The sequence below is a fragment of the Salvia miltiorrhiza genome, chromosome 3, assembly GCF_028751815.1.
Source record: "Salvia miltiorrhiza cultivar Shanhuang (shh) chromosome 3, IMPLAD_Smil_shh, whole genome shotgun sequence".
Classification (NCBI taxonomy): domain Eukaryota; kingdom Viridiplantae; phylum Streptophyta; class Magnoliopsida; order Lamiales; family Lamiaceae; genus Salvia; species Salvia miltiorrhiza.
Genome location: NC_080389.1, coordinates 3,327,847 through 3,351,555, shown reverse-complemented (window position 1 = coordinate 3,351,555; position 23,709 = coordinate 3,327,847). Strand labels below are relative to the sequence as shown.

At 39.4% G+C, this 23,709-nt stretch overlaps 2 protein-coding genes across 2 annotated transcripts; both read left to right on the top strand.

Annotated features, from left to right (window-relative positions):
• The first annotated feature begins 10,563 nt into the window (after positions 1-10,563).
• LOC131018098 (putative late blight resistance protein homolog R1B-16) lies at positions 10,564-14,512 on the top strand. Its single transcript, XM_057946821.1, has 2 exons — positions 10,564-12,636; positions 14,318-14,512. Exons 1-2 carry the CDS (start codon positions 10,564-10,566, stop codon positions 14,510-14,512), a joined length of 2,268 nt encoding a protein of 755 aa, XP_057802804.1.
• Positions 14,513-21,819: 7,307 nt separating this feature from the next.
• Positions 21,820-22,848, top strand: LOC131018097 (uncharacterized). Its single transcript, XM_057946820.1, has one exon. The coding sequence runs from the start codon at positions 21,820-21,822 to the stop codon at positions 22,846-22,848; it is 1,029 nt and encodes a 342-aa protein (XP_057802803.1).
• Positions 22,849-23,709: the final 861 nt, after the last annotated feature.

Below are 23,709 nucleotides of genomic sequence, written 5' to 3'. Positions count from 1 at the left end.
TTTGTTGGCCTTAACTTCAAGGTCGTAAATCTGAAAAGGATCGACCCCGCTTCCATAGGTGATAGCGAGGCTATCCCAGACAGCTTTTGCCGTTTGGTGTTGAGCAAAGTTCACCACTAACTTTGTTTCCATGTTTTGTATGAGCCATGAAAAAACTGATAGATCTGTTTCCTCCCATTTGTAGTAGTCGGGATCCGTTGTTTTTGGAGGTGGTGGTCGGCCGGTGATGTGGCCGGATTTCCCTCTACTCCCTATGGCCACCTTCATGAGGCGAGCCCATAGGGCGTAGTTATTGCCATCAAGCTTGATTCCCAGCGAGATGGTGTTTGAGTTTTGCACTAAATTTGCAATCTGTAGTGATAATTCTTGTGAGGCTGTTGTTTTTGGATCGGTAATTTGGGTTTCTTCTGACATGTTTTGTTTTGTGGTTTGTTTTCAGGAGAAACAGCGTGAGATAAGAACAGGTTTGATCGAGAAAAAAAAAGGTTTGAGTAAGGGATTTGGAAACTATGATGATAATTTTCTGAGTTTCAAGGATTTAACCCGCTCTGATACCATGTTAAAAACATGTTATCATCATAGAAGAGAGAATTTGTTTCTTGAATATTGTTCTTGTATTTCTTTTTTCTTTTATTTTACCTGCTGATACAATCATCCCCTTTTATAGTGTTTAGAAAGGGAGCTGATATTCTACAACATCATGAGGATCCCTACAACATCATGAGGATTCCTACAACATCATGAGGATCCCTACAACATCATGAAGATTCCTACAACATCATGAGGATCCCTATAATTAAGGGATCCTTGATTATCTTTTGACTAACTTTATCTTTTGACTAACTTTTTTTATTCTCAACACCAAATCCTCTCAACTCTGAAGTCCCGGCCACCGGTAGCAGACGTCGTCGTATCGATACCGCCGCAGCCTAGCAAGCATCCGCTCCTCCGCCGCCGGAGTTCAATCCCCTCCTCGATCGTAGTAGCGTCGACCAAGCTCAATCTCCTCTACCACCACCACCACAGCTCGTCCTCCGCCACCACGTCATCGTCTTCTGACGATCTCGAGCTGCTGTCGATCAAGCCTAATTCTCATAGCTACACCTCGCTGAAGGACCTCCTCCCGACAACGGTGGTCAACTCGCCGCGGCCGAGCTCCACGCAGGGCGGATTCGATATCTGCATCCAGAACCGCCTCGTCAAGTAATACGAGATGTATTAACAATCACGTTAAAGAGAACGTGAAACTCCTTCTACCCTCGCGATCACGCAAGAACAACCGACTCAAGTCTAATTTTCTGCATAACCTAGCCAAAAGGAATCCTTAGCCTTTTATATACGAAGGCATAGGGGACAAGAAACATAAGCTACTGTAATGGGCCTTAACAGATTGGGCCTATTAAGTAAATAAGGATAGCTATTCATTGTAACGAGTGGGCTTGCGAATATCTCGACGCGGGCGTCGCACAGCAAGGCTCGGCTCCGGATCGACTTGTACCTCAGCTTCCTCTTTGCCAACCTCAATATCTTCGGTGTGGGCATGGTCGGCAGTGTCGATGGTCGTATCAACTCTCCCCTCGTTAAAAACCACCTTGTCCTCAAGGTGAAAATCCAGAAAAGAAGCCCGAAAGGAATCTAGCGGCTCCTAAGTAGCAGCATCAGGAGGAAGGCCTTGCCATTGAACGAAAACTTGAGCTTCGGGATTACCACGGCGAAGGATAGTGCGAGAGGAAACGATAACCAACGGCATCAAAGAAGGAAAGCCAACAGATTCAATTGGCACCGGATTAAGGGGGTGGTGGAAGACCCAACAAAAGGCTTGAGTAGAGAAACGTGGAAGATAGGATGAATACGGCAGCCCGTAGGAAGCTCAAGAAGGTAGGCGACTGCACCAATCTTCTCGAGGATAGGATAGGGCCCAAAATAACATTTGGCCAACTTCGGAGTAGGACGGCGAGCTACAGAAACTTGACGGTAGGGCTGAAGTCGAACCCACACAAGATCACCAACAGAAAAAGAGATGTCCCGACGATGCTTGTTAACTTGTAGCTGCATGCGATGTTGTGCCGATGAAAGAGCAGACTTCAAATCAGAGAGCAATTGATCGCGTTCCAATAGCAGAGCATCAAAGACATCAACTGTAGTCGAGCTAGGGATGTAACGGGGAATGGTGGCAGGGAGACGGCCATACATAGTTTGAAAAGGACACATATTGATACTAGAATGTTAGGTAGTATTGTAATGAAATTCTGCCCAACCTAGAAACTCCGGCCACCGCTCCGGACGATCCGATGTCATAGCCCACAAGTATTGCTCCAAACATCGACTACCAACCTCGGATTGGCCATCCGTCTGAGGATGATAAACAGAGCTGTGTTTGAGTGAAGTTCCGCTGAGCTTGAATAGTTCGGCCCAAAATCGGCTGAGAAAGATCGGGTCTCGGTCAGAAATGATGGATGAAGGAAAATCATGTAATCAAACCACCATATCAGTAAACAAATGGGCTACCTTCGAGGCGGTGAAACCATTCGGCAATGGCCCAAAATGAGCTGCTTTAGTGAGGCGATCGACTACTACATGAATAACAGAGAACCCACGAGAAAGTGGAAGATGTGTGATGTGTGTATTTTAGTTACTTAGTTTAGTGTGTGTTTGCCATGATTTTTATATGATTTTACATGGTGTGTGATCTTTTGGATGTAGGAATTGAGTGGAAAGTTAAGAAGAACTCGTGTGATGAAGAAAATGGAATTGATCGAGTTTGCATGGATTTTGATGAAGTTTGGATGACTTGTGAAGATGGAAGAAGATTTGGGCTTGGAATATTTGCTTGGATTTTAATTAAACTCTAAACATTTGTTATCGATCTCGGTCAAAAGACAAGGAGTGGTATCAGGAGTCGGAGAGCCATCAGGAGCCCGCGAGAGGGCATCAGCCACGATATTATGACGCCCGGGCTTGTACTCAATAATAAAATCATATCCCAAAAGCTTACTGATGTAGCGGTGTTGATCTGGGGTGTGCAAATGTTGGTGTAGCAGCTCCTTTAAACTATGGTGGTCCGTGCGAATGACGAAACGACGACCCAAAGTGTATTGGCGCCATTTGCCGATGGCCTCGCTTATAGCATGCAACTCCTTGATATAGGTGGAGGAGCGAGAGAGAAGAGCTCCCAATTTGCGACTATGATAAGCTATGGGAAGATTATCTTGTAAAAGCACCGCGCCCAATCCGACATCAGATGCATCAGTCTCGATGACAAAGGGTTTGGAAAAATCCGGTAGCTGCAAGATAGGGGTAGAAGACATGGCTTGCTTAAGGGTGTCAAAGACAGTAGAGGTGGAAGTTGACCATGTAAAATTATCTTTCCGGAGGAGATCGGTGAGAGGAACAGCGATGGTGGCATAGTGGCAAACAAATTTGCGATAATAACCAGTTAAGCCGAGAAAACCACGGAGTTGTTTCAGGGAAGAAGGAATAGGCCATGAAAGCATAGCCTCAATCTTGCGGGGATCTGCTTGAACCGCACCGGCGCTCACGATATGGCCGAGATATTCCACAAAAGGTGTGCCAAAAGAACACTTGGAAAATTTAATATAGAGATGATTATCATGGAGGCAGCGGAGCACCATGCCCAAATGCACGGCATGTTCCTCTAAGGACGAGCTATAGATGAGTATATCATCAAAGAAGACAACAACAGAGCGTCGAAAGAAATCCTTCAAAATAAAATTCATAGTAGCTTGAAAAGTGGACGGGGCATTCGTCAGACCGAAGGGCATAACAAGGAATTTAAAATGGCCTTCGTGAGTACGGAAAGCGGTCTTGAAAATATCCTTGTCGTGGATACGAATTTGATGGAAACCAGCACGTAAATCAAGCTTAGAGAAAACCACCGAATGGCCCAATTCATCGAGAAGTTCATCAACGGTAGGAATTGGAAATTTATCTTTGATGGTGACAGCGTTGAGAGCACGATAGTCGACACAAAAATGGTACGAGTCATCTTTCTTCTTAACTAGGAGTACTGGAGAAGAAAATGGGCTATGACTAGGACGAATAATCCCCTGATCCAGCATCTCACGAACGAGGCGTTCCATATCATTTTTTTGGAAATAAGGGTAACGATATGGCTGAACATTGATAGGCTTACTGCAGGGTTCGAGATAAATGCCGTGATCGAGCATGCGGCACGGCGGAAGACCACGTGGTTCTTCAAATACAGCACAAAACTCATTTAGAACCAAATGTAAAGACAGGGGAACACGCTCCAAATCAAGAGCAGGAGACGGGGTGGAGCTGGTGGGCGTAGCATGAACGGGCCAAAGTTCGTAGATTTCCACAACAACATTAGAAACTAATAGAGATTGGAACATGGAGAAGGTAATCTGGCGAGAAGCTAGAGAACTATCCCCCTGCAGAATAACCTTTTGGTCATGCCATTTAAACTCCATGCGACTACACCGATAATCATGAGTAACAGATCCCAATTCTTGTAACCATTGGACGCCAAGAATAATGTCGGGCCCTTTAATTGGCAGAACAAACAAATCTAAGGTAAATGAGGTGCTTTGGAGATCGATCGGGACAGCTAGACATTCAGTTTTACAAATAATCGAGTCACCATTGCCGATATACACCCGAAATTGGGGAATAGATACTATCGATAATTTAAAACGCTCTGTCAGATCGGGCGTGATAAAATTATGAGTGCTACCATTATCAATCATTACCTGAAACCGTTGCTTGTGGAATGTGCCCCATAAGCGGAGGGAGCGTGGAGCCGGATAGAGAATGGAGGCTAGAGACGTCGGCTAGAATGACACCATCGTCGGGAGGATGTTCCGCAAATTCGGGCAATTCTGGGTCCTCCGAAGAAGGATTAACATCATCGCTTGCAAGGAGCATAACAGTGTGGGGAGTCTTGCAGCGGTGGGATGGGTTCCATTTCTGGTCGCAGTGCAAACACAACCCATGCTCACGTTTCTCACGCGTCTCTGCTGGGGTGAGGCGTCGAATCAAAATGGTAGGTGAGTCGCGTCGAGCTGTAGAGATAGGTGAGGTGGTGAGAGGCGGTCGAGGCGAGGCGGGAGGAGCAGTATGAGTGGTGGTTGGGGAGGATACCACTGTTGTGGCAAGAGGTCGAGAGAACGAGCGGGCAAAAGTACGAGTCTCGGATTGGGTGTCCAGATATTTGCTCTCGAATACACGAGATAAGGCAAATGTCTCATCCAAGGTTGCTGGCCAATTTAGTTGGAGATCCCGGCGAAGCGAAGGCTTGAGGCCTGAAATATAGAAAGAAATAAGCAAGGGTTCATAGATGCCCTTAGTGCGACCTATCAACGATTCAAAAGTCGACTGATAATCGGCAACACTCCCTTGCTGCGTGAGTTTGGCCAGAGTGCCCTCCAGATCATTGAATTGAGAATCACCAAAGCGAGATTTAACACGACCCAAGAAATCCGACCAAGAAGAGAGCAGGTTCTGTGACTTCAGCCATTGAAACCACGTGGAGGCTTTGCCATCAAGATGGAAAGCAACTATTTGGAGGCGTTGAGCATCAGGGGTGTTGTGATATTGGAAATACTCTTCAATCTTGAAAATCCAAGTATGAGGGTCGTCACCGTCAAAACGAGGAACATCCAGGCAGACTGTCGGGCCATGTGGCGTCGAGTTGTCGACGATGGCAGAGGATGAAGTGGTATGAGAGGATTTGAACATAGAAACAAGTTCATCGATCTGTTTCTGGATGATGGCATTGTGGGCGTCAATGTGTTTCTTCCATTCGGGTACATCGGAAGTCATGGGAAGAGCAATGAAAGCACCAATTAATACGAGATGTATTAACAATCACGTTAAAGATAACGTGAAACTTCTTCTACCCTCACAATCACGCAAGAACAACCGACTCAAGTCTAATTTTCTGCATAACCTAGCCAAAAGGAATCCTTAGCCTTTTATATACGAAGGCTTAGGGAACAAGAAACATAAGCTACTGTAATGGGCCTTAACAAATAAGCTAATGTAATGGGCCTTAACAGATTGGGCCTATTAAGTAAATAAGGATAACTATTCATTGTAACGAGTGGGCTTGCGAATATCTCGACGCGGGTGTCGTACAGCAAGGCTCGGCTCCGGATCGACTTGTACCTCAGCTTTCTCTTCGCCAACCTCAATATCTTCGGTGTGGGCATGGTCGGCAGTGTCGATGGTCGTATCATCAAGCAGGCGACGTGGGCGTACCTCCAGCCGATGTCCACCTCCTCCGGCTCTGCCGACGGTGGCTTCCTCCGCCGCATCTGCCCGCGTCTCGCCGCCTTGTTTGACCTGGTCCGCCGCAGCGTCGCTCGAGAAAGAGAGATGAGAGAGAGAGTGGAGAGAGAGATGAGAGAGAGAAGAGAATGGGGGAGAGAATGCGTAGAGACAGAAAGAGGAGAGAGAGAGAATGAGAGAAAAATGGTTAATTTTTATGTTTTTAATGTTAAGGGTATTTCCGTCTTTTTAATCAAAAAGTGGACAATTTTTATAAGGCGTATTTCGAGAGCGGAATTGAAGTGATTGTGAAGAGGTTGAAGAAAGTGTCGGTTTCGGAGGGCGAGTTCAGAGCCAAAATGGAGGAGATCGGAGCGCTTCTTCACCGGAATCTGGAGCCTCTCAGGGGCTACTTCTACGGCACTAGATGCACTCCACCCGTAAGGCTTGCCGGAGTCAAGCAAGGCGGCGTAGACCGCGGCGGGTCTCGAGTAGGAAGAAAAAACGTAGAAGAAGAAGAAGAAATGAAGGTGGGCCCCACAAGTAGAATTAAAAAAACAAAAAAAAATTAAAACTAACGTTGACTAACGGTGTTAGTCAAGAAGGGCTTAAATGTGCGATTTTTGGTAGTTTAGGGGGTAAGTTGCACACACAGTTAGTAAGGGAAGTAAATCGCTCTAAGGGCTCACACTTCAGGGGCTTATCTGCACCTTAACCCTTATTTTTATCTTAGTGGACAATTTTTATCTTTACAATATGAAAGTGGATAGTTTTATATATTTACTCATTTTTTTATTTGAAAAATTATTTTATGTTGTTATTTATCATTGATAATAGTAGATTTACATGTTTAATAGGACAACAAAATCATGAAGAATCAAAAGATGCAATTGATTCGCATTGTGTTGAAGACACTCGGCATGCAATTGGAATTTCATAATTTTAATTGTCTTTGTTGTTTTTTGAGAGAGCAATATGCATTTTTATTTTTATTTTACAAATTCATAGATTTTAAAATTCATTTTTTTTAATATGATTGTTTTTAAAAATTTGTCGATTTTAATATAAATTTTTGGGTTAATTGCCGGAAAAACCATATACTTTTTCGATTTTTGGTTATTTCCCATGACAAAAAAAGTCTGAACAGAAATCCATGAATTGAAAACTTAATTGTAATTTTCCCCCGCGTCCATTTTTTCCCCAAATTGAATCCGAGGTGGCAATCGGATTTCCAGCGTGTCATCGCCGGGAATTGAACGAGACGACGCCGTTTTAATTTTAATCAAACGATGCCAGCAGACCAGTCAACGGTCGCCTGAATTGGAGTTTTGCGGCGATAGTGAAGCTTTTTTTAGTCCCGTCACCTCGACCTCCGGCGCCAGCAAACCAGTCAACGGTTGCCTTGCCTGAGCCTCGTGACTCCACCCCGAGTCCCCGACGCCGGCGGCGATTGGCAGTTGGCACGACAATTAGTTTTGAGAGAACTGATTTAGATCCCAGCTCCCACCTCTGCCGCCCTCATCTCGCCTCCAACCTCCGCCCTCTCGCCTCGCCGCTTCCACACACCGCCTCCGCCCTCCCCTTTCCTCTTCCAGTTCGCTCGCCTATATTCTCATTAATTAGGGCTCATTGCTTGACAAAGCAGGGGGAGGGAGACATAACCAGATCTGCGGCGCCTCTTTCAGAAATTTGGGTAACTGATTCAGCTCCCGACTCCCACTTCCGCCGCCCTCGTCTCGCCTCCAACCTCTGCCCTCTCGCCTCGCCGCCTAGGGGCTGCCTAGTCATCAGGCGATGTGGCTGCCTAGTCATCAATTTATTTTGACAGATGGAATGAATTATGCCACGTTGGATCGGAGCTCCATCGGAGATCGCCGGAAAATGGACGCGGGGGAAAATTACAATTAAGTTTTCAATTCATGGATTTCTGTTCAGACTTTTTTTGTCATGAGAAATAACCAAAAATCGAAAAAGTATATGGTTTTTCCGGCAATTAACCCTAAATTTTTTAATATGATTGTTGATTCGTTATTCCATATTTGACAAAAAGTATAAAATATTTCATTTACAAGTTATGTTTATATATCCTAATTAATTCAATCAACGTGGAAATCTCAATATTGTAGCAAATGAAATTTCATAATTTAAATTGTCTTTGTTGTTTTTGTAGATAGCAATATGCATTTTTAATTTTTTTAAAAATTTGTCGATTTTAATACAAATTTTTTTAATACGATTGTTGATTCGTTATTCGATATTTGACAAAAAGTATAAAATATTTCATTTACAAGTTATGTTTATATATCCTAATTAATTCGATCAACGTGGAAATCTCAATATTGTTGCAAAATGCAATCCAAAAGACGCAATCAATGGAAAGCATTAATGTTGGAGAAGAGCCAACTCAAGAGGAAGAAAAGAAACATCCACACAAAATAATAATAATAATAATAATAATAATAATAATAATAGCGTCTAGAAAGACAAAAAATCTACGATGGAGTTGAAGTCTACAAAATCGCAAAAGAATAAAGAAGAGTAGCCAAGAAAAAGTTTGATGAATACATTGAAATTACAAGTGACGGCGATTTGCTGCTGAACAACATTCTGAGATTCTTAATCGTCAAAATCAAACAAGATTTAAAATTCGTCTTTCTCCTTACTTAGATAATTTACGATATTTTTCATAGATCTTTTTGCATTTTTATTTAGACGTATATTATGAATATTGCTTTTTTACATTTAAAATTTATTCATTAATAGTTTTATTGATTACTTTTTAAAATTTTAATTATAGTCAAATGAATAAGACAATTTCATAAATACAATTAATTTAAAAATATTCAAAACTATATAATAATATTTATGTATTTATTTTCGTAGTATAAAATCATATGTGTTAAACATGCATAGCACATTCTCATTGCTAGTAAAAGGAAAAAAAAAAAGCATTTTCACTCAGTTTTCTATACCTTGCTTGTTTCCATTTTTACACATAATTCCATTTTTGGAGCCGAAATTTCCTTGCAAGTATTTTTAGAGATTGCTTTTTTTTTTTTGGATATTTAAAAGGTCATACTATTTTTACCATTGGGACTAAAGGCCGGGCCATAAAATGTAATTATCCCTTAAACAAATTAAACCAGCTAAGACAATCATTATTAATATTTTAGAACTAATCAAGCTGGTGAACCTGGTCAGAGAAATGAAAAAAATATTCAAACAAATAGTGATCGGATCACTCAGTTTTGCATTGATAAATTAGAATTTAACAGATCACACAACTCACAACTTAGAGGTTTGACAAATTATTTAAAAAAACAGAAAAAATAATAATTATCGATTAAATTGAATAATCATTACTCAGTCCAAAATTGGATTAATCATGCTCCAATGTAATTGTATTGAATTCTACACTAAACAAGTATCGTGAATAATTTATAGATTTCGGTAGAATTAATTTATAATTTCAGTACAATTGATTTATAGAATCAATGGAATAATTCTAACTACTTTCACATTATTGCCAACTGGTATGATAAGATTTGTCGGTTGGCCCTACAGTTTTCTAGTCGTTGATATCGCCTACTTATTCTTTTTAATACTACCCACAGTTTTGGACCGAGTCAAAAACCAGCAAGTTTGGCACCAAAAAATGACCAATTAAGATTGAGTTGCTTGCCATTATGTTAGTATAAATAAGAAGTTAAATTAAGATTCTATCAAATTCTTGTCAAAAATTCTCATAATTATACTCTGTTTCTCTTCAACTGATATCGATCATGGCGGCCTACGCAGCCTTGGTTTCTCTAATGCATATCATAGACGACCTCGAGAGCCATCATTCCCCTCCGATTTCTCTCCACAAACAACAAATTCAATCCCTCACTGAAATTATCACGTTCCTGCAGGAGTTTCTTGAAGCTTATGACTCCCCTGTTTCCGACGAAGCAGATCCTTTGGAGATGCGTATTGCAGATGCAGCTTATGCAGCTGAAGATGCCATTGAATCTCATATTATGGGCAAGATTCGGCGGAGCAGCCGCTTCTTCAGCTTCTCTCGAGCTGAGGAAGAGATGAACTTGTTTCAAGATGTGCAAAATGTGATACAAGAAATGGATCAGATCAAGATTTTGGCGATGCAGAGGAATTCAGAGAAGGCGGTGCTCCATGATAAGAAGCATAGCTTGGTCTCTGCTTCTTCTTCCACTGGGAAGAACAGCAGTGGCATGGGCGGAGGGTGTCGTGAATGGAATCTTGGAAAGGCTCGCTTCGGACCAACGTGAGCGCCAAGTCATCCCGATCACAGGAATGGGCGGGATAGGTAAGACCACTCTTGCCAAAACTGTTTATTCGAAGCCAATCATTGAGCATCGTTTTGATTTTCGTGGATGGGCTACTATTTCTCAACAATACAACACAAGGGAAATTCTTTGTGAACTTGTTTCTCAAGCCACTAAAAAAAGCAAGGACCAACTTAGTGAAAAGAGTGAAGATGAACTAGGATTAGAGCTCTACCAGCATTTGTCAGGTAGAAGGTTTCTAATTGTGATGGATGATATGTGGAGTATCGATGCATGGGATAGGATACAACGTTTCTTTCCCAGAAATGAGAATTATAGTCGGATATTAGTGACGACTAGGCTTTTACACTTGAGTTCCCAATTGAACAACAATTATAGCCATCAAATGGAATTTTTAGATGAGGCCAGAAGCTGGGAACTCTTCTCAAAAATTGTGTTTGGGGTTGGAAGTTGCCCTCATGAGTTAGAGAAAATTGGAAAGAAAATAGTAGAGAATTGCAGAGGACTTCCTTTATCAATTGTTGTAGTGGGGGGTATTTTGAGAAATAGGGAACACACTCTAGGAGTTTGGGAATCAATTAGGAAGAACTTAGCTTCAGAAGTGAATTTGGAGAATGATAACCATTGCATGAAACTGTTGAAAATGAGCTATAATCATTTGCCAGTTTATTTAAAGCCTTGTTTTTTGTATATGGGAGTGTTTGAGGAAGATGATTCGGTTAGAGTCTCAACAATCGTGAAGCTATGGGTTTCTGAAGGATTTTTAAAACCCATGAATGGAAAAAGTTTGGAAACTATTGCCGTAGAGTTCTTAAAGGACTTGGTTGATAGAAATCTCATTCTAGTTGATAAAGTGGGGTCTACAGGAAACATAAAATTTGTCAAAATTCATGATTTGTTGAGGGATTTATGCTTGAACCAGAGCAAGAAAGATGGGTTCTATCATGTCATAGGGAATTCTAGTCCTCGAGGCATAAGTAGCCAACGCCGCGTTGTTATACCCAGGAACACGCCAAAAAAGAAAGTCCTGGTCGACTTGCAGTCTATGCGAAGTGCTCGTTCCATTATCAGTGAATATGACGAAGTCCCGCATATTAAGAATTCCGGGTTGCTTAGAACATTACATGCATACCGATATTTTGAATATAATAGCTACGTTATTTTAAATTTGCGCCACCTTGCTGTTGAAGTTGGTAGCATGTCCTTGATCTTTACCTCATTTACTCTCTTCTGGAATCTGCACATATTGATTGTTTCTTGTGAAGAAGATTTCACTGCTTCTGCTGAGATTTGGAGAATGCCACAACTTAGGCATATTGAAATGACTGAAAGAAGTTTTTATCTTCCAGAACCTTCGAGTGATGATGTCGTCGTCATGGAGAATCTACTGGTGCTTAAGAGAATAGCAAATTTCAAGTGCAGTGAAGAGGTAGTTAAGAGAATTCCCAATATCAAAAAATTGGGGATAAAGTATTTTGGGAGCGGGGGAATCGAGCATGATGATTATTATTGTCTAAACAATATCAAACGTCTGTGTAAATTGGAATCACTCCACGTATATTGTTGGTTTGATTTTAGAGCTTCTCTGTATGTGCTCACATTCCCCCAAAGCCTCAAGAAGTTGACTCTTAACATGAAAGATGGCTTTGAATGGGAAAAAATGTTGGAAAAGATAGGTGCATTGCCCTTTCTCGAGAAGTTTGAGTTGTGCGCGGGTTGCTTTGGAACAGGCAAGTGGGAAATGGTCGAAGGCCAGTTCCCTTCCCTCAAATACTTGGGATTGCATTTGTGTCCCGGTTTGGAGCATTGGACTGCGGAATCGAACTCCATCTTTCCACGCCTTGAGAAGCTTCATCTTGTTTATATGCTAGAGTTAAAGGAGATCCCGATTCAAATTGGAGACATACCGACGCTGCAAAAGATATGGATGACCAATTGTGGCGAATCCGCTATGATGTGCGCAAAGGAGATCGTAGAGGAACAAGTGGAATTACAAGGGGAAGATCTTTCATTTCATGTTCGAGTTTGGCTTCCGTATGAGAACGAAGCAGTGCAGAGCTTGGCAGGCCCCAACTTCGAAGTATATGTGATATAGCTAGCTAGGTTTTACCACCATTATCTCTCTTGTTTTTGTGTGTTTGCTTATTTGTCTTAAATCCTCTTCCCTCTTACCTCTTATCATCTCCCAACAGAGAGAGAGAGAGAGGGAGAGAGATGGTTGTGAATAAGGGGCAATGTACTTATCTTTTCCAACATGTCATCCAACGCTAACTCGACATTCATCTTGAATATCAACTTCTTAAGAGAGTGTGGGAAGGTAATCTTAGGCTGAGAAGCAGTATATATAATAAAACAAAGCTAACAAATACTACAAGAATACTTCACATTACTATAATGTGCAGCGACTAACTATTGTCGCCCGAGAAGGAGGCTGTGTCTCCAAAATTAAGTAGAGAGATTGAGAGAGAAATGATAGGGTTGGGCTCAATTTTCATTCTTAATTAGACTTGGGCCTTTTCTTTTATGGTTTTTATTGGCTTTAGCCCACTAAGGCAAGACTGCTATTTTACTCCTATCCCTTGTGATTGTGAAAAATTGTAAAGAGGTGTTTGATTTGAATGATAATAGATGATTGATAAAACAATTCAATTTTATAGAATAATTGGCTGTATGTTTTGACCGATGATGAATAGCTTTTGCTATATAGTAATTGGTTAGTTCTATACGATGAGTGAATTTTTGGTAGAAAGTATTCAATATCACTTAAGATCCACTGTACCCAGACCCTGAAAGAGAATACAACCCCCTTGAGAACGTGCAGGAACTTTCGCTGGCAACCGACTTCTTTTGCAATAAAAGAATGGTGGAAATTATTCCAAACATTAAAAAGTTGGGAATTTGTTACTCCAAGGATAAGTTTGATGTGGATGCGCGCTATCGCTTCAACAATCTTAAATATCTATGTGAACTTGAGAAATATCTATATAAATAATACTATTCTGGGTTCGGATCAATTTGATTGTACGGTACGCCCAAGTATACCCAAGATTTTGTGTTAAACCTAAATATAAGGATGGAGTCATGAAGTCATCAGTTTCAAATTTAGTTTTTTCCAAAACAATTGGTGAAAATGCACACACCTTGGCCTAAGCATCTTCCTCTCGTTTGAAAATTTAATTTCCTAGTTGGTATTTTAATGGTTTAGTTAGATGACTCCTATAGTTTCTTTTTTTTTTTTTCAGCCGCGAAGTTTTGAATTGCTCAAATTAAAGAAGGCAAAGAGTTGATGGTATGAGTATTTTCGTGGACAACCTTCAATTTAATTTTATATCATTCAAGGAGCATCATTTGGTGATGTTTGTTTGAGCAAATTCATGACTCTTCTACTTCTTTTTCATGTTGTTGTAATTGATGCTCTGTTCATGTATATATTTCCAACAGCTGAATAGGGTGGCAAAAACCAGTTTTGGACCGAGTCAAAAACCAGCAAGTTTGGCACCAAAAAATGACCAAGTAAGATTGAGTTGCTAGCCATTATGTTAGTATAAATAAGAAGTTAAATTAAGATTCTATCAAATTCTTGTCAAAAATTCTCATAATTATACTCTTTTTCTCTTCAACTGATATCGATCGTGGCGGCCTACGCAGCCTTGGTTTCTCTAATGCATATCATACACGACCTCGAGAGCCATCATTCCCCTCCGATTTCTCTCGACAAACAACAAATTCAATCCCTCACTGAAAATGTCATGTTCTTGCAGGAGTTTCTCGAAGCTTACACCTCCTCTGTTTCCGACGAAGCAGATCCCTTTGAGATGCGTATTGCAGATGTAGCTTATGCAGCTGAAGAAGCCATCGAATCTCATATCGTGGCCAAGATTCAGCTGAGAAGATCCAGAGAAACCATTTGCAGCCACTTCCGCAGCTGCTTTCGAGCTGAGGAAGAGATGAACTAGGATTAGAGCTCCACCAATATTTGATAGGGAGAAGGTTTCTAATTGTGATGGATGATATGTGGAGCATCGATGCATGGGATAGGATACAACGTTTCTTTCCCAGAAATGAGAATTATAGTCGGATATTAGTGACGACTAGGCTTTTACACTTGAGTTCCCAATTGAACAACAATTATAGCCATCAAATGATATTTTTAGATGAGGCCAGAAGCTGGGAACTCTTCTCAAAAATTATGTTTGGGGTTGGAAGTTGCCCTCATGAGTTAGAGAAAATTGGAAAGAAAATAGTAGAGAATTGCAGAGGACTTCCTTTATCAATTGTAGTAGTGGGGGGTATTTTGAGAAATAGGGAACACACTCTAGGAGTTTGGGAATCAATTAGGAAGAACTTAGCTTCAGAAGTGAATTTGGAGAATGATAACCATTGCATGAAACTGTTGAAAATGAGCTATAATCATTTGCCAGTTTATTTAAAGCCTTGTTTTTTGTATATGGGAGTGTTTGAGGAGGATGATTCAGTTAGAGTCTCAACAATCGTGAAGTTATGGGTTTCTGAAGGATTTTTAAAACCCATGAATGGAAAAAGTTTGGAAACTATTGTTGTAGAGTTCTTAAAGGACTTGATTGATAGAAATCTCATTCTAGTTGATAAAGTGGGGTGTACAGGAAACATAAAATTTGTCAAAATTCATGATTTGTTGAGGGATTTATGCTTGAACCAGAGCAAGAAAGATGGGTTCTATCATGTGATAGGGCAATCTAGTCCTCGAGGCATGAGTAGCCGGCGCCGCGCTGTTATACTCAGGAACACGCCAAAGAAGAAAGTCCTTAGCGACTTGCAGTCTATGCCACGTGCTCGTTTCATTATCAGTGAATATGGGAATGTCCCGCGTATTAAGAATTCCGGGTTGCTTAGAACAATACATGCAAACAGAAAGTTTCGTTACTTCGGAGATGACGTGTTCAAGTCCCTTGTGTCTCAGTATGTTAACTTGCGCCACCTTGCTGTTGAAGTTGGTAGCATGTCCTCGATCTTTACCTTGTTTACTCGCTTCTGGAATCTGCACATATTGATTGTTTCTTGTTGGAAGGAGTTCACTGCACCTGCTGAGATTTGGAGAATGCCACAACTTAGGCATATTGAAATGACTAAAGGAAGTTTTTATCTTCCAGAACCTTCGAGTGATGATGTTGTTGTCATGGAGAATCTACTGGTGCTTGAGACAATAGCAGATTCCCAATATAAAAAAATTGGGGATAAAGTATTTTGGGAGCGGGGGAATCGAGCATGATGATTATTATTGTCTAAACAATATCAAACGTCTGTGTAAATTGGAATCCCTCCACGTATATTGTAGGGATGATTTTATAGCTGCTCCGTATGCGCTCACATTCCCCCAAAGCCTCAAGAAGTTGACTCTTGGGATGAGTCGTGGCTTGGAATGGGAAAAAATGTTGGAAAAGATAGGTGCATTGCCCCTTCTCGAGAAGTTCAAGTTGTGGTACGGGTGCTTTGGAACAGGCAAGTGGGAAATGGTTGAAGGCCAATTCCCTTCCCTCAAATACTTGGAATTGGATTCGTGTCCTAGTTTGGAGCATTGGACTACGGAATCGAACTCCATCTTTCCACGCCTTGAGAAGCTTCGTCTTGTTAATATGGAAGAGTTGAAGGAGATCCCGACTCAAATTGGAGACTTACCGACGCTGCAAAAGATATGGATGAACTATTGTGGCGAATTTGCTGTGATGTGCTCAAAGGAGATCGTAGAGGAACAAGTGGAATTACAAGGGGAAGATCTTCCATTTCATGTTCAAGTTCAGCTTCGGAGTAAGAACGAAGCAGTGAGAGCTTGGCAGGCCCCAACTTCGAAGTTATATGTGATAGCTAGCTAGGTTCTACCACTATTATCTCTCTTATTTTTGTGTGTTTGCTTATTTTTCTTCAATCTTCTTCCCTCTCACCTCTTATCACCTCCCTACAAAGAGAGAGAGAGAGAGAGAGAGAGAGGGAGAGAGAGATGGTTCTCAATAAGAGGCAATGTACTTATCTTTCCCAACATGTCATCCAACGCCAACTCGTCGTTCATCTCGAATTTCAACTTCTTAAGAGAGTGTGGGAAGTTAATCTTAGGCAGACAAGCAGAATATATAAAATAAAACAAAGCTAACGAACACTACAAGAATACTTCAATTCACATTGCCATAAGGGCAGATAGGCTCTCTGCGTAAGAAGAGAGAGAGATTAAGAGAGAAATGATAGGGTTGGGCTCACTTTTCTCATTCTTAGACTTGGGCCTTTTCTTTTATGGTTTTTATTGGGCTTTAGCCCACTAAGGCAAGGCTGCTATTTTACTCCCCATCCCTTGTGATTGTGAAACATTGTAAAGAGGTGTTTGATTTGAATGATAATATATGATTGATAAAATAATTCAATTTAATTGAATAATTGGCTGTATGTTTCAACCGATGATGAATAGCTCTTGCTATAAAGTAATTGGTTAGTTCTATACGATGAGTGAATTTTAGAATTAATCAAGCTGGCAAACCTGGTCAGAGAAATGAAAAAGATATTCAAAGAAATGGTGATTGGATCACACAACTCACAGGTTTTGACAAATTGTTTCTGCACAATCGAGATATATGGCTTATGAAGCTTTTGATACTCTGCTTCAAACCTTAGATCGAATTCTAAAGCATGGCGACGATCACGCCATCACTACTCGTTCTGTTAAACAAGAACTTTTATCCATCCGCGTCCAAGCTGTTGTCTTGCTATTGAATGTCAAACATTATCCTAACAAAGAAACAATCAGAGATACGGACCAAAAATGCAAGTAGGCATTGAATTAGTGGACGAAAGGAGTAAATGAAATCTGAGACCCGCAAATGCAATAGGCCCTTTTATTTTTCGCTCTATTTTCTCTAAATCACTCATAGTCATAATGGATTCAGGCACCCCATGAGAAGACATTGCTTCGACGTTTACTCGAGAAATTACAGTCAACAGAAATTTACCAAATCAAAGCAAAACGAAATTGAAAAAAAAAAAGAGAAAGGGATAGAGTATACCTAGCGGGACTTGGAGAAGGTACACTCGGGAAATCAAAGGTGCTCAAGGAAATGAAGAATGGAGAAAGAAATATGGAGGAAAAGACTTAAATACCCTTGTTGTAACCTTATAAATAGAGCTTTGCATTGTATTTGATGATATGACGTGAAATATGGAGAAAACTTCTTTCGTTCTCTTTGCTTTGGTACTTGAAAACAGGTGATTAAACGAACCATGCATACAACGTAGATCTTAGGTTCACATTTTTTGAATTCATCATGTAAAATTTATTTATAGGTTTATATGATTATTTAATAGTATTTGATTTATCTATAAGTTTGTATAATTATTTAATACTAATTTTTAGATCTATTGAATTTTGCTATCCTACGTTTATTCATTTGAAGTTTATAAAAATAGAAACTGAAAATTAAAATTATAAAATACGTATAGAATTCGTATATACTAATTTATAGTGATGTTTTAGATGTGAATTTCATAAATTAATTTTATGTTTAACAAACATAAAGATTCGAACATGCTGTAAAATTAGAATTGAGTGATTATACGATGCCACGTAGGATATGGTTTATTTTGTTATAATTATTTTACTAGTAAGTAGCCCGTCGAAATTCGACGGGGATCTATTAAAATATAAATTTATAAAATTATTTAATGCATTTTATGTTTAAGAAATTTATTTTCACTAAAATTGAGAATTTAATGAAATTGTTTTACAGTTAATTTAAATGTCTTATGAAATTTATATCTAAGCAGGGTTTCGATCCACAAAATATTAAAAGAGAAGTTGGAACAATTATTTGAAATGTATCTATATTAGATGTCTGTAGCTGGAACCATTAATTGAAAAAATAAGAAAAAAATAAATTAAATATTATCATTAATGACTTAAACTTTAAAAGTTTGAATAAATTATTAAATATGCAATTACCTCATAATCTATCGAAAATTTCATCATACACCACGATAGTTGTTGCATGTTGCGTATGACCACTCTCATCACATACTAAAATCTTTAGATCATTTTTTCTAGTGACTCTTGAGATTGCCACCTAGAGTTTTCCATGACTAAAAATAAGTTCTGGTAGGTGTAATCCTACATTTAAAGAGATTGTCCTTGTATTTTATTTATTTTCATATCAAAACAAACACTTACAGGGAATTGCCTTCTCTGAAATCGAATTAAAAATTTAGTGAAATTTGATGGACTCATAATCATTCTAGCTATAGAAAACTTCTTGCCCGCATTTTTTCCTGAAATGAGTTTGCCCTCAATTACGCGTTTCCCAAGTTTAGTTACTATCAACCTAGTGTCATTGCAAAGCTCATTAGATGGATCAATATTTCTGAGAAGCATGATTATTCATCCCTTTCTCAATTTAATTTCATGACTCGACAATTCTAAACATTTGATCGTATTAGGATATTCAACCGAGAATACATGTTCATTGAGGTTCACTTGTCCATCTTCTTTGTAAATGTTGTTTGAACTTAGGTAAATCCTTTCTTTTATCAACATTGGAGATTGAAGAAAACTTTGTCATAATGACAATGTTGTCTGTAACATCTTTAACGGTATAGGCGCGATTTCCAAACCTCATAGTTGTCATTTCCATAGTTTCCACTCTACAAATTGGAAGATAATTATTTTCTAATTTTGAAAATATTTTAAAATGTGTATAGCAAAATTAAAATTACCTCAGAGTTTTTATCTCCTTAATTGTTTTCACTAAAGCAGGTTTCAATCATTCTTTACTTTTTACTTCTCGACTAACGTTGCAAATATCAGCTATGCTATTATTATTTGAATCTTCACTAAGACCGGGCTTGAAATTATTTTAAATATGAAGAATATGTCCTGATCAAAAAATAAAAATAAACAAAATATGAAGAATATGTGAAAAACCGGTGATCAACACTTGATGTAACAAATTATGAGAAAGAGAAAGTATGTGTGGTGCATATTAAGGATGATACATGAACAAATCTTATATCCAAATGTATTTGTAAATATATATTTATACAAACCTTAATATAAAATCTTTAACTTCTTGAATATCAAGGCTTATAAAAAATATGGTTGTGTGCTTCATTGTGGAAACTTTGGTTACACCTAAGATAAAATTTAAATTATGAGAAAATCTTTGTAAAGTTAATTTAGTTGAATATTAATAAATGAATATTGCAAATGATTAATAACATATGAACTCTGGATTTTGATAAGATAGCAAATTGTAAAGCTATCATTACTAGTTCTTTATCCTCGCTTGATCTACTTTCCATAAACATTTTGAGTTCATCGGCATATGATTATCACAATACAAAAATTACTCGTGAGCCACTGTGACAAACATGGATTTCATACCTTAATATCGCACGAATTGTTGTCATTTTTCCCCATGATTTGATTGCATATATGTGTTTGTATCCCAATTTTGAGTTTTTATGAAGATTTGATTGCTTGGTATAGTTTTTGAGTATTTTCAGGGCAAATCAGGAGTTGATTGGAGAATTGAGAGAGCATAGGATCGAAGTACGTCTCGAGAGGAATCCATGAGCGTGAACGGCGCCCGAATCAGAGCTCGGACGAGGGAGAACGGGGCCGACAAAGGCAGCCGCGCACAGGAGGCCGCGGCCGCGGTCGCGGTCGCGCGTCCGTGGGAAGGCACTCGCCCGCGGTCACCACCCGCGGCCGCGGGGCGGGACCGCGGGCATCATCTCCAGCTACAGGGCTCACCCGCGGTCACCAACCGCGGGCGCGGGCCAGGACCGCGGGAAAAGAGCGGAGCCTCCCCCAAGTGGGCCCCAGTTGGGTTTTTCAGCCCTTAAACCCCATTTCCCCCCCTTTCGTCACACCATTCATCTTCTCCATCATTCAATACTCATTCCTACCTCCATATCCAAGCCCTAACCCCCATTAATACTCCTTCCTATCCATTTGAAGAAGGCATTGAAGAGGAGAGAGGATTGAAGCAAGCTTCTCAATAGGATTTGTTTATTCTTTCCCTCTCTTTCATTTATGTTTCCCTTTTTAGTGGGTAGGTTGTTGTTGAACATGATAGGCTAAATTTCTCTTTGATTTGGGGATTAGGATAGATGATTATTGTAATGGATTGATTATTTGTGCTCAATATAAACCTTGTTTGTTCCTTTGCACTTTATCTTTTCAAACCCTTGCTTTAATTCTTGTATGGTTTGTTGGCCACATTCTATGCATTTCTAATTTGCAATTTGAATCGGGAGAGGATAATTGCAATAGATAAGGTGTTTGAAACATATCAATTCGATTTACCGGGAGGTTGAGAGTTGGGTGAGAGTATGTCGATCTTTGTGTGCTTTTGGGAGTTATAGGTTAGAAGTTGACCGGGGACGGCAACTATGACCCGTAATCTACCGTTCTAGTCGTCCGGGAGGGGGCTAGAACTAGTTGAGAGATCACTCTAGATAATTAGGATCGTCAAGATTAGTATTGAGTTATAATTGAAGTCCTTTCCTTAATCATCGATGTCTAGTCCCTAAATCGCCTTAAACATCTTATTAATCCACTTTGCTTATTTGATTTTTATTTGTCTTTGCACTTGTTAAGTATTTAGTTAGATAATCAAACCAATCACTCAATTGTTTAGTCTAAATAGTCTAGTAAAATGAATTAGGATAATCACTAGATTGAACTACTAATCCTTGTGGGATACGACCTTGCTTCCATATATTACAACTACCCGTATACTTGCGGCGTGGTGAAAATATTAGCGAACACACTGTTACATACTCCCTCCGTCCACCAAAAATAGTCCCATTTGGGGTTCGGCACGGGTTTTAAGAAAGTTGTTAAAGTAGGTGTAAGAGGAGAGAGAAGTAAATTTATAGGGGTAGTGCTAATATGACTTTTAAAGTTCTTTAATCCTTAATTAACTTTTGATGGCAATAATTTAACTTTAATTAAAAACTTGAATTAATTACATAAATTAAATCATTTTAAATTGATTACAGTTGTTAATTTAACTTTTTAATTTGTTTACTGAAATCAACAAATGAACAGCAAATGGAACGAAATAAAAATGGGCTGAACAAAACTGCACAGATTCCAATGCCATTAACTTCATTTCCCTGTAAAATTTCAGATTAACTTCACAAATTGAAGCCAAATTAGCGTCAGCAATTTTCCTCCACTAAATCTATAAATACAAGAGCTGCTCCAACAATTCACAAAAGCTGAAACCTAAACTAAATAGACACAATGGCAGACAAACGAAAAAAGGCCACCTTGACAGAAATTGAGAGAAACAACGTTGCACAATGGCTTCTCCAAAACAGCAAGGACTTCAAGCTTCGGTACGACGCGAAGAAAGAGGCAGCAGCTATGTTCAACATCGATGTGAGGACGGTTTGGCGACTGTGGACAGCAGCACGCGCACAAAAAATGATGGGAAGACCTGTACAACTCGTTTCAATGAAGAAGGGATCAACACATAGCGATAAAAAGGTAATCGACGTGGAAAAAGTAAAGCAACTATCCGTTCTAGAAAGATCAACTATAAGGAAAATGGCAAACAAGCTTGAAGTTAGTAAAAGCTTGGTTGGTGTTTGGATAAAGGAGAAAAAGATTAGAGCACATACCAATGCAATTAAACCTCTTCTAACACAGCAAAATAGATTAAGTAGGCTCACTTGGAGCCTTAGTCAATTAAGTGCAATTAGTGCAAATGGAAGAATCAAATTTCAGCCTATGTATAACACAATACACATAGATGAAAAATGGTTTTATTTAACCAAAACATCGGATAGATACTACCTGCTGCCAGATGAGATAGAGCCTTATAGAGCATGCAAATCTAAGAGATTTATTGAGAAAATCATGTTCATTTGTGTTGTTTCAAGGCCACAATATGACAATGAAGGTAAAATGATTTTTGATGGTAAGTTTGGGATATTCCCATTCACTACGGTGGTGCCGGCAGTTAGGAACAACAAAAACAGAATGAGAGGCACGATTAAGACCGTTTCCGGCACCACAGTGTCCGGCTCCAAAGCCCAAGACGGAAAGGACAAAGCTTCAAAGTGGGTCGCCGTCAAAACGTCTGAAAACGTCGGAGAAGACTCTGTCATTGGCGCCGTATCACCGAAAACCAAAGGGGGGAACAACAAATCGGGTGATTCTTCGGTAGAATCACCGGTGGTTCCGAGATCCATCGGAGATGGTAACAGATCCGGTGATTCTTCGGTAGAATCACCGGCTGAACAGAGAGAAGTGAGAATTTGTTCTTGATCCATAAATCAGGGGTGGGGCGACGAGAAATTGGAGGCCGAAGGGGAAATCGGCGAGGAAACAACAAATCGACTGACGCCGAAGGAGAAATCGGCGAGGAAACAACAAATCGGCGAGAACAAAAATAAGGGTTTTCAGGGAGAGAAATGATGTGGCGCTGATGAACTTAGGGTTTGAAGGTGAATGGATTTTTAACATAAGTGGCAGAATACAATATTGGGGGGTGGGATGATTTAATTTTCGTTCAGGCTACATTAATATTGGGGGGGTTGGTTTTAATTTGACACATTTTTAGAGGTTAATTAAGAGTGTTTAATTAGGTATGACTTTTTAATTAAAGGAGTTTAAATTAGATTTGTGGTGGGCCCAACAATGGCAATTAAAGTGAATTGTGATGCAACATAAGGGTAAATTGGTCAAAATAGTGAAACAGGAGTCTTTTTCATGGACAAAAAAAAGAGGGGAATCAGGACTCTTTTTCGTGGACGGAGGGAGTATATAATTAATATCATAATTAAAAATAAAATGAAAAATATTAATCATTATTCAATGAAGAATTTAAAATATTATTTTGCATCAGTCAATGTTATGTCACACTTCTTAGCTTTGTCATGCTTCATTTCTACACAATCTATGCTAATATTTTCGATTTTTACCTCCACACGAATATCTGCAAATAAATGTAATTTAAATCCAAATTCATGAATAATATTAGGAAATTATAGAATAAAATATTTTTTTTTCTATAATATATTATACTTATACACAATACCAATTTGGGATCATGTGAGTGGATATTTCTAAAATGGATGAAATCAAATCCATTTTCAGTAATATTTGGGCATTCAATTGATTCAGAAA